Here is a 14,572-nt window from a genome sequence, read left to right on the forward strand (position 1 = left end):
AACTGTTTAGAAAAAATTTATTTGAACATAGGAAAATTTTGAGACCCCCAATAAAACAGAAGTTCCTTTCCAAGGTGATGGGAAATTCTGACAGGCTTCCCTGAGCGGTGCCGTGCGCTGTGCACAAGCTCACGGTCAAGACGCTTCAGCTCTGAGCTCCGACAGCTGCAGAAAGAGCCTGCATTTCTGGCGGGACACGTGGCCTTCACGAGGAGGCCAGCCTAAAGGACTTGCAATGCAGCTGTCCCCGCAGCACTCCTCACGCACAGGCTCAGAGTGTGTCTGAAATGACACGTGAGAACAAAGGCTCACAGGTTGGCATATTTAAAAACACCCACAGCACTCTCTCAGCGGAGGGCTGTGCGTTCTTCCTTTCATCCATCCAATCTGGATTTTTAAGAATGTGACCAGGTACGAGGCACCTGGACTGCGACGACTCAGAACTGCCGCACCAAGTCGGTTCTGCCGGTGAGGAGGGGCCGCGGCTGCTTCCCTACGGTCCTCTTCGGTGGGGCCCGTCACCCCTCTCTCGGAAGGCTTCCTTCCCGCCCAGGCGCGGAAGGCACACTGCCACGCGGCGGCACACGAGGGGCCGGCCTAGCGGATGGGCCTGAAGGGGAACGGCACGCCTGAGATGAAGGTGTGCCCGGGGTGCGTGGGCAGGGCGGGGTGGGCGGCGGGGTGGGCCGGCACAGCGCCGTAGCCCAGCGGGGGCGTGTGGATGTGAGGGTAGAACCCAGGGGGGAGCGCTGCGTGCGGCGACTGCTGCACTGGGCCCGAGATCACCAGCTGGAGCAGGCTGCAAACACAAGGAGAGGGGTTAGTGCCGCCGAGTGCAAGGGAACCGCCTGCGCACACGCACTGCACGCCGGCTCCGCCCCTCCCTGCACCTGGCCGGGACACGCCCACGGGCCAGGAGAGACACCGGTCACACGGGTTTCTAGGCAGGTGGAAACTGAGCACCGAGGTGACCTGGGGCCGGAGGATTTACATGGGGACACAGGCAGAGCCAGACAGGAGGGACCTAGCGGGAAGGCCAGGCCCCTAGGTAACAGAGCGTGGAGGGAGGGGCCTCTGGTCCACAAACAGGCTCCAGGCGCAGCCCCTCCACCCTCTGCGACAGGTCCTAACTGAATCCAAGCGTAAGCCCCAGGAAAGCTGGCCTTGCACAGGACCCTGAAACCAAGAGCCCGGCGCAGGGCCCCTCGGGGGTGGGCGAGGCCGGGCAGCCCTTACCGACCTTTGGGGCCCACTACCTCTCCCACCCTCGCCCGGTGGAGCTTCAGACCCTCTGCTCAGGGGCACCTCCACCGGGGTCTCGGGAACAGCCACGCGCCGTCCGCAGCCCTCCCGTGCTTCCGCCCTTGACCACCCGGCCCAGGCGCCTGAGGCTCCCCGTGTTTGGGGTCCAGCACCCCCACAGCCGCCACCTTCTAGATACCCTTCTGCCTCCTGATTCCAACAGTTCTTTCCAGCGCTGAGTCCCTTCTGAGACACCCGAAAGAGCTTCTCACTGGCCCTCCTTTCTAACCCACCTCTCCCAGGACGAGCAGTAGAACCCGCCCCCCGCATCTCTGCCCGACACCTCCGGCTCTCCCAGCCTCGGCCCCCCCGAGTCCTGCCGTCAGCCTGAAGTGACCGACTCCCTACGGGTTCTACCCTGATCAGAACAACCTCTCAGGTCTCCCAACCCACCCCCCACCTTCCCAACACAGCTTCCTCCAACCCCGCCTCCCCGTGGAGCAGGCCCGGCCAAAGACAGACCTGCGCTGCCGGCTCCTCTCCTGACCTCACCAGGGACCCTTGCCCGGCCGTCTCCTGTGTCTGCAGCGCCTCTGCTGGTCTCTCCCTCCCCAAAGCCACCTGCCAGCTCCTGCTCAAGCCCCATCACTTGCTCAAGCCGACCCTCCCCACACACGGCCCCATGGGGCCCCGGCGACAGCCCGTCCTCTGGGCCACTTCACCTTTCTGTGGCCCTGACTGCCTCCTGCCTACACCCTTGCTCTGGTCTGTGGCAGACTGACCCTCCCCTCCCCTAGGACAAAGGCTGGGGCCTGGGCAATAAACCAAGGGCACAGGGAACCCTGGTGCACTTCAGTGGTCCAAAGCTCTTCTGGGCCCCTTTTCAGTTCCGTTACTGCTTTTCTATAACTCTGAGTAAGAAATTCAACAAAATATTAACAAACCCAAGGAGGAGGGAGCACTACAGAGGTGAAAATCAGGATGTGGGATTATCTGAAACTGCACACCCTGCCAGAGACAGAAATAGTCTGAGGAAGTTTCCAGTCTAGGTGGGAAGACCACACAGAGGCCATGAGAAACCAAAGAGACACTGCAAGCGGCTACTTGTCCCCTCTCTTTCCTGAGGCTGGGGCTCCGCTGGATCTGTGTCAGGAGAGGCAGCCACAGGCTCCCAGGAAGGGATGGAGTCAGAGCCTCCAGGCCAGGGCCAACAGGAGACTGCTGAGAAGGTACAGAGGGGACTCTGACGCAGACCCCTAGTTATAAGACTAAAATGCTGTGAAGATTTACATCCTATCCTTATTTTAATTCCCTGAAAACACTAAAACATTAAATAAAAGCTGTGGACAAAGAAGGGAATATCACGGAGGGATTACTGCAAGAGAGGAAAAGGTGCCAATGGATACCAACAATGTCTTCAGATGCTGAGGAAGCTTCTGGAGCCCAGACCAAAAAAAAAAGGAATAAAAGGACAGCGGGGGCTCCTCAGGGAAAGGTGGCCCCTGAACAGTCTGTCCGCTGTGTTGACATAACATCTCAGGCAGAGCAGTTTCATCCCTTCTGAGACCATTCCATTCCACCGCCTCAGGCTTTGCATCTATGCAGACACCTGCCCCGCAAAACCTGGCGGAGTATGGTGGGAACGAGAGTCCCCAAACAGCACAAGGACACGCTTCCTTTGCTGGCTGTGAATCAGTAGCTGGCCAATCCCTGGACTCAAATTATACATGTTTCTGTCTCAACCTGCCAGCACACCCAGACTCGCTGCTCCGGGCAGAGCCTGTGGCCAGGCCCCGAGTGGCTGTGAGCACCTGGAACCCTGCTACTCCCTGCTCAAGACCAATGTGATGGGTCCGAAGAAAGAACATTAATAATCTACCAAGTTAACTCAGTCATTTTTCGTTTCTATAAACCCCGTCCCTGTGCACAGGGGTTCTGCCTTCAGCTATAAACATTTCCTCACATAGTTGTCACAATTACTATTTTTAGTGGATACAAAGTATTCTATCCTTGTGATGTATCACAACTAGCTTACTAAGTATCCCTGCGCAGGGGATACTTAGGTTGCTTCCGGTTTTTTGCTGGAGTAACACTGCAACTGTATGAAACACATTTGCCCACATGCCTTTTGGCCTTTTTTCTAAAGGCAGAGTCACAGAAGCGAAATTTTTAAGTTACTGAAAGAATAGTAATAGCACAGCAGCTAACCCTTGTTAGACACTCACTGCAGATCAAGTACTGATCTACATGCTTTCTGTGGTTTTACTCATTTAATCCTCACCGAAACCCTATGGTGGGGGGTGGCGGAGTACCGGGTCATGAGGCAGGTCCTATGATTATCCTGATTTTCCAGATGAGGAACCCGAGGCAGCAGAAGGTAGGAAACTTGCCCAAGGTCACATGGACAGGAAGTAGCAAGCTGGGATTCTTACGAGAATCTGTGTGACCACAGTTCCTGCTTTTCAGCCCTATGGGTGCATTTATGGAGAGGTTTCCACGTGACGGGGACTATGCTGAGAACTTTACAATACTGCTCCCCATTTTATAAGAGGGGAAACCGAGGCCCAGAGACAGGTGAAGAGATTTCCCAAGCATCACAGCAAATCACAGACAGAACTGCGTTCAGGACCGGGGTCCCTGCCACCTGATGGCCCAGCACCAGCATAACCAATGCGCTGCCCTCTAGGGCTGTGGCTCTGCGGTGCTTCCCAAAGTGCTGTGCAGTTCACAATGTCACCGACAGGGCGCCACTGCACCAGCCCACCACTTCCCAGGGGCACGCTCATTCAGCGGCTTTCAGTGACACCGGGAGCTACTCTGGCTTCTTTCCTTGACTCCCAGGACCATTTTTTCATGTTTACTCTCTACTTAGGGCTCCTCCCACGTGGGTTCTCCCATCATGTCCATTCCCCACTTATCACCGGGGCCTTAAGGGGCTCCTTATAGGGAGAAGCTCTAGACCCTATAGACCACCCCTCCCCAAGGAGCCCAGGACAAAGGGGTGCACTGTGCTGTGCCTTCCCCACCCTGGCCCAGAACGCGGCTCCGCTGGAAGTCTTGAGAGGGCACTTACTTATTATGGGGCAGCCTGGAGCACAGGGTCCTCAGGTCATCTGAAATTAAGGAGAGAAACGATTAAGGAACAGACGGGAGGCAACGCAGTGAAATAGTCACTGATGTTCTCTTCAAGGATGCCAGCAAGACCGCAACAGCGCCTTACACTGCATTTTCCTAACATCACTTAGAAGCTGAGTTCTCATTTCCTTCAATTTTTGCTTTAGCAAAGTAGGCCCCAAATAGAAGACATCACTTAGGAAGGGGGGTAGCCCTGTTGGCAGTGTCAGATGGCCAGGAAGGAGGCTGGTGGCAGGGCTCTCACTGGCAACCAGACACCTGAGGCACTCCAAGAGCCATGCTAAGAGGGAAACCCACAGCCAGTGACCACCCATCTAGGCCACAGGCAACCCTCATGAGAGAGTCAACAGTTAAAAAGCAAACCCAAGTGTCATTAGCACCAGATCATTCTCTGGGAGACTCTGAGCATGGAAATGCAGAATTAAGAACCCTCAAAGCAGGTGACGGGAATGTTGTGTGTCTTGCCTGGGCGGCAGTTACATGCATGTGTACATTTGTCAAAATTCATTAAACTCTGGACTTAAATTTGTGTATTTCATTGTATATAAGTTATGCTTCAATAAAAAAGGACACAGAGGCCAGGTGCAGTGGGAGGCCAAGGAGGGAGGATCGTTTGAGCTCAGGAGTTCGAGACCAGTCTGAGCAAGAGTGAGACCCCTTCTCTACTAAAAATACAAAGAGGCTGGGTGCGGTGGCTCACGCCTGTAATCCTAGCACTCTGGGAGGCCGAGGCGAGTGGATCGCTCGAGGTCAGGAGTTCGAGACCAGCTCTGAGCAAGAGTGAGACCCCATCTCTACTAAAAATAGAAACAAATGATCTGGCCAACTAAAATATGTATAGAAAAAATTAGCCGGGCATGGTGGCGCATGCCTGTAGTCCCAGCTACTCAGGAGGCTGAGGCAGTAGGATCGCTTGAGCCCAGGAGTTTGAGGTTGCTGTGAGCTAGGCTGACGCCACAGCACTCACTCTAGCCAGGGCAACAAAGTAACACTCTGTCTCCAAAAAAAAAAAAAAAAAACAAAGAAATTAGCTAGGCAACTAAAAATATTATTAAAAAAAAAAAAAGGATACATAAAAATGAGACTCCTCCAGAGGAAAGATATTTATTATCTGTGCTCTTGAGAGGTCCCCAGTCCTGGGCAAAAAGTGTCAGGAGACGCTCAGATGTCACATCTGTGGCATGTTAGAAGGCTGACGGTGCTGGGCAGGGAAGGCAGGGAGATGGGGGGGAGGGGGGGTGACTACTGGGGGATGTTCTGTGACTTCCACCCACCTCCCCCAACCTCCCGTGTCCAGCAAGAAGAAGAGACATCCTAACAGAAGCAAAAACAGTGTTTGTCTGGTGGAGTCCCTGTTCTCCTTTTGCCAGGCAGTGGTGTTCCCAACCCAGGAGGCCCCAGCCAGGGCATTACCCACCTCTCGTGCACAGCAGGGCTCCTGAGGCCATGGCCACCTGCAAAGCCTGTGCCAGCCGGTCCAGCGAGAGTTCAATCTCCTGGGAGGCGTTGAGGGGGTTCAGTTCATCTGCCAACCTGTTGATCTCCTCTACCAGCGGGACCATGTGGTCAAACAGGATGAGTCCCAGGCGCCCATAAAGATTCTTCTCGGTTAAGTGCAGCTGGAGCGTCAGGAGAACCTGCAGGACACTGAGGTGGAGTTTCGAGTACAGGAGGTGGGAGTCTCTGTCCATCCCCACGCCCGAGTCCTTGGCAGCCTTGTTATTGACGTGGCCATTGGATAAGGAGGGCTTCTTTTTCCTTTTATAAGCCAGAGGGGACTTCACGCACCAGCGGATCAATCCAATGAGCGGGGTGAGTTCTAAAAATCCTATTGGTAGATTGGCTGCAATCGGAGTATTTAAAAAAGTGATGAGAATCAACCTTGGGTCCTCAAAAATCCAGCTGACGATCATTTCGAGCAAGTCCAAAGGTGGGATGAGATCATCTGCAAACAAAGACTGTCAGGTCAGACGAGTTCTCAGCTCAGGGACAGGAGTGGGAAGCGGAAAGAGAGAAGATGGACACCCAGGCTCACAGCACTGACCCTGGCGTTCAGATCACTGCTCCCTGCCTGCCTGTTTCCCTCCTCCTTTCCGAGAACATCTGCCGCACGGGGCTGGAACTTCTGGCTTAGACAGTGTTACCTCACCCGTGCCCAGGACTGTTGGGCCAAGAGAGAGGCTCAAGAAATATTCTATTAAGTCAACAATCCTAGAATGGCTTAGTTTTCCTATGAGCTGTGAGGTGTACAGCCCAGAGAGAGGAGGCTGGGGACCCACTTGTATGCACACTACCAGCCTAAGGGCACTGCACGCCAATCCCAGGATGGGCAGCGTAGCTGAGTGGTTGACAGCCAGGCTGGGTCCACCACGTACTTTTGATGAGTCCTGGGGAAGTTACTTAATATTACTGTGCCTCAGTTTCCTCATCCTTTGTGTGGCAATGATAGATGGGGTTGCTGGGAGACTAAATGAGTTAATCTGTGTAAAGGGCTGAGACAGTGCCCAGCACACTTATAAGCCCAGAGTAAGTGTCAATACTTGTTCTTATTCTCTGTCTAGGCTGTGGAGTGTGCCAGGTCTCAAGGATCACAGATCAGGCTGTTGCTTCGACAAGGGTTCCAGGTTTGGAGCTGGGATGGCCCTGGGCAGCTGACCCCTGAAGGCCACCATAGCTGTCACTGTACCATGCAGGAGACACCCAAACAGGGAGGAAACCTACTCACGAGGGAAGGGGTGAAGTAGTTTTGGACATAAAATGTGTGGAATTTTATTTAAAATACTAAGGATGACAGAGCCCTGTCTAGGCTGCTGAGGTCACTCAAGGCCACGCACAAAGAAGCAGAGTGTGGGGAGAGCAAGATACATGTTGGTATAAGGTTTCCAACTGCTCTTTCTCAGGAGACTGGTCTTGTGTTCTAAGATTATTCCTACTGATTGTTTTACTATTAACCAGCCCCCACCCAACCCACCCCTTCTGTTGTGAAATGATGGCAACAGCAGGTAGCAGCTATTGTCCTGTGTCCAGTCCCTTAATTCCCCAGCGACATTTGTGTCTGGGCAACGCCAGGCTCACACCCACTCCGCCAGTGTAACCTCCCCCGGGTCTAAGCTGAGGCGTCTCCACAAGCCTGGAAGCAATGTGTGCACAAGTACACGTGTGCCCCAGCCATATGTGTGTGTGTACACTGTGAGTGAGTCCTCAATCTCAGTGACCTTCCTACTCAGAGACACGAGTTCTTAGCACTGTTTCGGCAAGAGAAAGTTCTGTATGGCCAGCTGAGCTTCTTCCTTTTTGTGGTTTTGAAGGCACAGACCCCTCAAGAATGCTCTCCTGTTACCAGAAGCACCCAAGAGCAGCATCAATCACCATTCTGACAGTGGCCTCCAAGGCCACCACTGCGTCCTCAGGGACTTGAGAAATCACCAACCCATCAATCAGGCAGACACACTGATTTAAGAGAAAGATACTGTGTCTCAGATCTACTCTATATCAGTGGTATTCCCTGAATATTATTTCCTATTCCGTCTGCTAATTCATTCATTCCCAATGGTAAGGCCAATTTCTGTCTTTATTGCCTGATGACTTGAAAGGCAACTATGAGGCTATAAACTGAGTTTAATCAGATCTTTCTGATTGGGGAAAAAAAGGCCTGAATATTGTTCCCAGCTATTAAGAGCTGTCAGGAAGCCTCTGCAGCAGAGAGCCAGGGAAAATTCCACTCTAGTGGTACAGCATTGCTCTACAAGACTTGCTTCCCACTCCAGTGGCAAACTGCTACAAAGAGGGAGTACGCGATTTAGTGACTGGGTATGGTGGCTCATGCCTGTAGTCCCAGCACTTTGGGAGGTCAAGGCAGGAAGGTCACTTGAGACCAGGAGTCCAAGAAGCTGGACAACATAACAAGACTCTGTCTCTAGAAAAAAATTAGAAATTAACCAGGCATGTGCCCATAATCCCAGCTACTTGGGAGGCTGAGGCAGGAGGATGGCTTGAGCCCAGGAGTTTGAAGATACAGTGAGCTAGGATTACATCACTGCACACTAGCCTGGGTGACAGAGCCAACACCTTGTTGCAAAAACAAAAAACAAACAATAAAAAAGAAATGAGCATGTGAATATGGTATGCACTTGCATGTTCACACCATTTCCACACGAACTTCCTCAAGAGAGCTTAAAAGTCTAACAGCAAGAAGAAAAGTTATAAATAAAAGGAGGCTCAAATATAGTCAGGGGGCTGGCAGGAGACCAATACTGGACTGAACAAAAATGGAAAATGTTGAAGGCTCGCAAAATGCTGGTTTAGCTATCAGACCAGAATAAAAAACAGACCATTTGTCAGCCCTCTGAGCAGCAAGAACCGAGGGCAGAGAAGGAGGAAGCTAAAATACAAGCAGAAAAGAAGGCTTTGAGCCCGGCTCTGGACAGAATGCCACACACCAGGGCCTGTAACTTCCCCACATGGAAAACAAGGACCACAACCCCCTGCCTGGGAGCCACACAGGGCAGTGGTGACCACACAAGGATATAGACACAGACACGGAAGGACTCAGTGTACTGGAAATCCTTGCTTGTCAATCCCTGTTCCTTGGAACCCATCCCTGGGGGAGGGAAGTGAGCAGCAGAGCTCAACAGCAGGGATCTGAGCCCCTGCCCTGCTTGGATCATAGCGGGTCAACTTCTGGGTTTTTTAAAAAAAAATTTTCTTCATTGGGAGTCTGATCACAGGGCTCAGGGATGACAGACATTGGGCTTCTCCCAGCCAAAGCCAAATGCTATTAAATATATCATGGTTGTCCTGAGGACCTCCACTGGCATCCTGTTGAGGAAGTCCCCAAAACATCACTAATAGTAGAACCAACATGTTTGCCTCTAACATCGGGCACTAACAACACATCATCACCTAGGTAGTACTCATGCCAAAAGGGTTTAAGTCAATTCTTTTCATAAGGAAACAATCAGACAAATCCAAATTAAGAGACAGTCTACAAAGCAACAGGCCTGAGCTATTCAAAAATGTCAGTGCCATAAGAGATTGTTTTTCAAATACCAGGGGCTGGTCTAGATTTAAAAAGACCAAAGAAGGCCAGGCACAGTGGCTCATGCCTGTAATCTTAGCACTTAGGGAGGCTGAGGCAGGAGGATTGCTTGAGGCCAGGAGTTTGAGAACAGCCTGAGCAAGAGTGAGACCCCGTCCTGCCGCTACAAAAAATAGAAAACTTAAGGCAGGCCAGGTGCATATCTGTAGTCCCAGCTACTCGGGAGGCTGAAGGCAGGAAGATTGCTTGAGCCCAGGAGTTTGAGGTTGCAGTGAGCTATGATGACACCACTGTACTCTAACCAGGGTGAAAGAGTGAGACCTTGTCTCAAAAAAAAAAAAAAGATCAAAGAGACATGATAACTATGTATTATGCATGATTCCTCAGAGCAAAAAGAAAGAATATAAAAGACATTATTGGCCAGGCATGGGTGTGGTGGCTCACATCTATAATCCCAGCACTTTGGGAGGCAGAGGTAGGAGGCTTGAGGCTAGGAGTTTGAGACCAGCCTGAGCAACACAGTGAGACCCCGTCTCTACAAAAAATTTAAAAATTAGCTGAGTGTGATAGCACGCACCTGTAGTCCTAGCTACATGGGAGGTTAAGGCAGGAAGATCGCCTGAGCCCAGGAGTTCAAGGCCATAGTGAGCTATGATTGCAACACTGTACTCCAGCCTGGGCAGCAGTGAGATCCTGTCTCTTTAAAAAAAAAAAAAAAAAAAAACATTATTGACATAATCAGGGAAATCTGAATATAGGCTACATATTAGATAATAGTATTTCATCAACATTAAATTTCTTAGGTGTGATAATGGTACCATGGTTGTGTAAAAGAATGTTCTTGTTCTTAGGAAATACATGCTTCAGTAATTGGTACATGATATCAACAACAAATTTTCGATAGTTCAGGAAAAAAAAAACATTTGGGGGTGTGTGTGCGTGTGCACTCACAAAGAGAGAAGAGAACATATAGCAAAATGTTGTTAATGGTTGAATCTAGGTAACAAGTATATGAATGTTTGCTGTACTATTCTTGAAACTTTTCTGAAGTTTTGAAATTTTTCAAAATAAAAAGTAGGGGTTAAAAACACAAACCATATGTGTAGGGAGCAGGCCACGTCTCATCAGATGCCAGACCCTGGCTTTTTGGGCTGTCTGCCACTTGGACCATTCTGACTCAGGCAAATGGCTAAGCTCCCTCTTAGCAAACTACATGAGTCAAGGTGGCCCACACCTTTAGCTTAAAATAAAAACACACATTTCAGAGAGAAAAGGCCAAAACATTCACTGGACATTTCTCCTGGGTATTCAGTGGAAAACAAAATCTGGCTATCAGTTGAAGCTTCTTTAACAGAAACAAGCTGTTTAAAGTTTACCTGACGACAGGTCGTAGAGCGCAGTGACGGAAGTTATGAACTGGCAGCAGAACCGAGGGCTGGCACTGAATATCTGCTTCAGCGTCTGAACAGATCCCGGCACCAAACAGCAGTAGTCATCCACCAGGGCCCTGGCCAGCCTCACGCAGTAGACCACAGGCGTCCGCTGGAAAGAAGCCACAGTCCACATAACTACAGGTGTCATGAGCGTGGAGACTGGCAAGTAGACTATGTATATATGCCGAATACCACTAGAACTGGCAGAACCACTTCCAAGAGGGGAAAAAGAAATTAACAGCTTACTTTGAAGCAGGAGTTAGTAATTTAAAGCCCATAGACCAAATCCATCCCTCTACTCGTTTTTGTAAATAGAGTTTCATTGAGACACAGCCATGCTCACTCATTTGCCTCCTGTCTAAAGCTGCTCTTGCACTACAAGGGCAGAATTGAGTAGTTGTGAAGGGGGACTATGTGATCCGCAAAGCCTAACATATTTCACTATTTCACCCTTTACATAAAACATCTGCCAATGCTTGCTTTAAAGTTTACTTAGGAAAGATTGTTTCTGACCTCAGGTAACGGAGCGATAACTTTTGATTAACAGCTGCTACCACTTTGAAGAGATTTTGGAGAGTTTGTGAATTCCATGATTAAGATATTTGTCTAGAGCAGTACTTTCTAAATTTCCCTTACAGTCCTGCTCTCTTTAAAAGGTTTCTACAACACCTTTGAATCCTACATCATCACCCTCCCTGCCTTTTTTCCTTCCCATCCATATGTCAATCTGAAGCTCTGGCCACATTCAGCGGCTGTTTAGGAAGCTGTATCGCTAGGGTGCCAACTGTCCTGTGGGAGAGACTACAAGGAGATAGCAGGCCAGATTGTTCACTCAGGCTATAACCTGCCCCCACAACACCAAACCAGCTGTTGAGAACACCAATTTCTCTCTCTTTTCCCAGGAGGAAGCTGCAGCCCCTCGCCCCAGCATGGCAAGTACTGACCCAAACCATTAAGCCCCTTTCCTGTCATTGACACCTTTCATTTTGCCAAAATGCCAGCACAACAGCACCTCAAAAGATAAATGGAAAACTATACGACAAGTTAAAAGATGCTAAACTTGGTTTCACTAGGTTGTCAAGGAATAAAGTAATCTTGAGGTTAAATACAACATGCATGATGAATTTGGATGCTCCAGAAATTGAACTGGTGAGAGAGAATTAAGGCACAGATTCCACTGAGATTTACCTGTGTATTACAAATAACAACATATTTTTGCTAGCCAAATTTCAAGGATAAACAAGCTTATAAGAAAAACATTAAACTGGGGAAAAAAAGGTTTCAAAGGCTTGCGAATGAAGCAGGCTTGTGAAACTGAATATAGCAGTAAATTCTGTTAGCTTAGCTGAGGATCAGATTAGTCAAAATTTTTGGCGAATAATTTCTCTCAATCAATTTTTCAGACTTTGAGTAGTAAAAAACAAAACAAACTGAATCTTCCTAAATACCACCTTAATACTAAATGTACTGTAGACAGATATTTTTCCTTTAACATTTAAAAACACTCCAGAAGGCATTTATATCCATACCCATTAGAAGATCCATCAACTTTGTGGTGTTACCCTAGAACAAAGCAAAACAATTCACATGCTTACTGACCTAACTACATATGAAAAAACCTTCTAATGACAGGTAAACACCACCATAATTTGATATACAGTGATCTTTCTCCCATCCAAGTACTGACCAGGCCCGACCCTGCTTAGCTTCCTAGATCAGACGAGATCAGGCACATTCAGGGTACTATGGCCATAGTCAGATATATAGTGATCTTTCTTAAAAAAAAAAAAAAAAAAAAATGCTACCTTTGAGACTGCATGCATACTGTTTTCAAAACCCTACTTTATCATTTTCACCTAAGAAACAAGATTTTCAAGTGTTCTGAAGATGAACCCATTTCTTTCATTATTCATTAAAAGAAAAAAATCATTTGCCATTACACACCACTGCGTTCTCAAGAATGGTTACGATCTGTATACAAAAATGGGATTTGGGTACTGTATCACTACACAGGATCAAGGACATAACCTCTCCAGAAATCCAATTAAATGAAAATTCCTGACAATAAACTCCTTTTCAGAGGCACCGAGGAGCAAGGCTACTCTAGAGTAGTACCTGGAGCCAGGAGGCTGCACACTCCAACACCGGGATTCGACACACAGCCACAGCCATAGAGACCAGTTTTCCCAACAAGCTCATCCGGCTGTCATCGGCCTTGTTCCCTTGAGGACTGAAAAGGGATGAGAAAATAATCTGCCGGACAGAGTCCTTGGTTTGCTCCTGGAAATAATTGCACATGATTTCAAGAAGTTGAAGTTCCTGAAGTGAATTCAGTCTCTGTAAAACAAATCCAGGGAAAATTATAAGAAATTTCGCTCCAACATGATTATTAGTTCACCACACTAAGAAAACAGAAAATACATTATTTTCCCCCGGGTACTTTTCACTCTGAAGCTCCAGTCCCAGTGGATAGAACTTTGCTGTTAATCTCAGCAAAAAGTAGCATCTATCATCATACATCATCCTGGAGGACCCAGGATGACCCGAAACGGTTTGCGCCTCTCAGTGACAAGCTAACAGGCCTTTAGTGAGTGGGCAGTCTCCAAAGTCTCTTCCTCTAACACCGCTGAGACTCGTCTACAACACGCGCCGCGAAACAGGCACACAGCAGAGCAATGCCTCAGGGCCCCAGAGATGGGGTCTGAACGCTGCTGCAGCAGCACGCCAAGGGCGAGGACAGAGCTCCTGCAACCAAGGGCGGGTGCGGTTTGACAAACATTGGTCAGCACTGGGGGAAAGGACACCAATCTGCCTATCCGGAACACAGTCGGGGCAGCCACCCGTCCGCTCGCCCAGCCGCACCTTGGGCTGCGCGCCGCGCTCCTTGGGCACCTGGAACACGAACTCCTCCAGCAGCTCCACGGGGCCCTTGTCCACGATGGGCAGCGGTGCGCTCTGCAGCTGGTTGCTGAAATAGATGTCCAGGTGGTACAGCACCTCCTTGGCGGCGCTCAGCGCGTCGCGGCGCAGCAGCGAGTGGCGGATGTCGCTCATGGTGCGGTCGCCACGGCCCCAGCGCCGAGCGCGTCCCACTTCCGCCGGGAGCCCGGGGCCGCGCCGCCGCCCGCGAAGACAAAGAGGCGCGACCCGGGCCTCCGCCCCGACCCCGGGCCTGGGCCCCGCCGCCCGCCCGCCCACCGCCACCTGCTCCCGGCCTCCTCAGGGGGCCATCGCCGCCTCTGCCGGCCGTCGGGCGCCGGGGAGTCCGACTGCGGCGCCGCCGAGAGCCGCGGGAGCCGACGCCGCGCAGCCGAACCGCGGCGGAATGCCGGGCGCGGCGACGGCGGCCCGCAGGGGCCAAACACAGGCCGCGGCCTGGGCGCGCTCTCTCGAGGGCGCCCCCTGGCGGCGCTTCCTGGCGCGCGGCGGGGTAGGGGCGCTGCGGCGGGCAGAGGCGGGCCGCGCCCCTAGCCGGGGAGCCGCCTTCGGGCCAGGAGACGGCTCAGACCGCGAAGGCTGGAGGGTGCCACACTCACCAGTGAAAGCCGTCAAGCCTTGTGCATTGCGCGGCGTTCAAAGCCCCCACTATTTCATTTCACTGCGCTTTTCCACCACCAAGGATAGGGGGGATGGTACAGGCTTTGGCTTGGGGCCAGCAGACTTGGGTTCCCTGCTGGCACCAGCGATCCATCTTAAAGATTACAGCTGTTCTGACCTCACGGGC

The 14,572-nt window shown here is 50.8% G+C and overlaps 1 protein-coding gene across 1 annotated transcript; it reads right to left on the reverse strand.

Annotated features, from left to right (window-relative positions):
• On the reverse strand, window positions 1–14,175 carry C2H7orf26 (chromosome 2 C7orf26 homolog). Its single transcript, XM_045541293.1, has 6 exons — window positions 13,711–14,175; window positions 12,964–13,185; window positions 10,792–10,957; window positions 5,795–6,322; window positions 4,316–4,355; window positions 1–799 (listed from the first exon to the last, which is right to left on the reverse strand). Exons 1-6 carry the CDS (start codon window positions 13,900–13,902, stop codon window positions 598–600), a joined length of 1,350 nt encoding a protein of 449 aa, XP_045397249.1. The 5' UTR covers window positions 13,903–14,175; the 3' UTR covers window positions 1–597.
• Window positions 14,176–14,572: the final 397 nt, after the last annotated feature.

The sequence above is a fragment of the Lemur catta genome, chromosome 2, assembly GCF_020740605.2.
Source record: "Lemur catta isolate mLemCat1 chromosome 2, mLemCat1.pri, whole genome shotgun sequence".
In the NCBI taxonomy this organism is placed as follows: Eukaryota; Metazoa; Chordata; class Mammalia; order Primates; family Lemuridae; genus Lemur; species Lemur catta.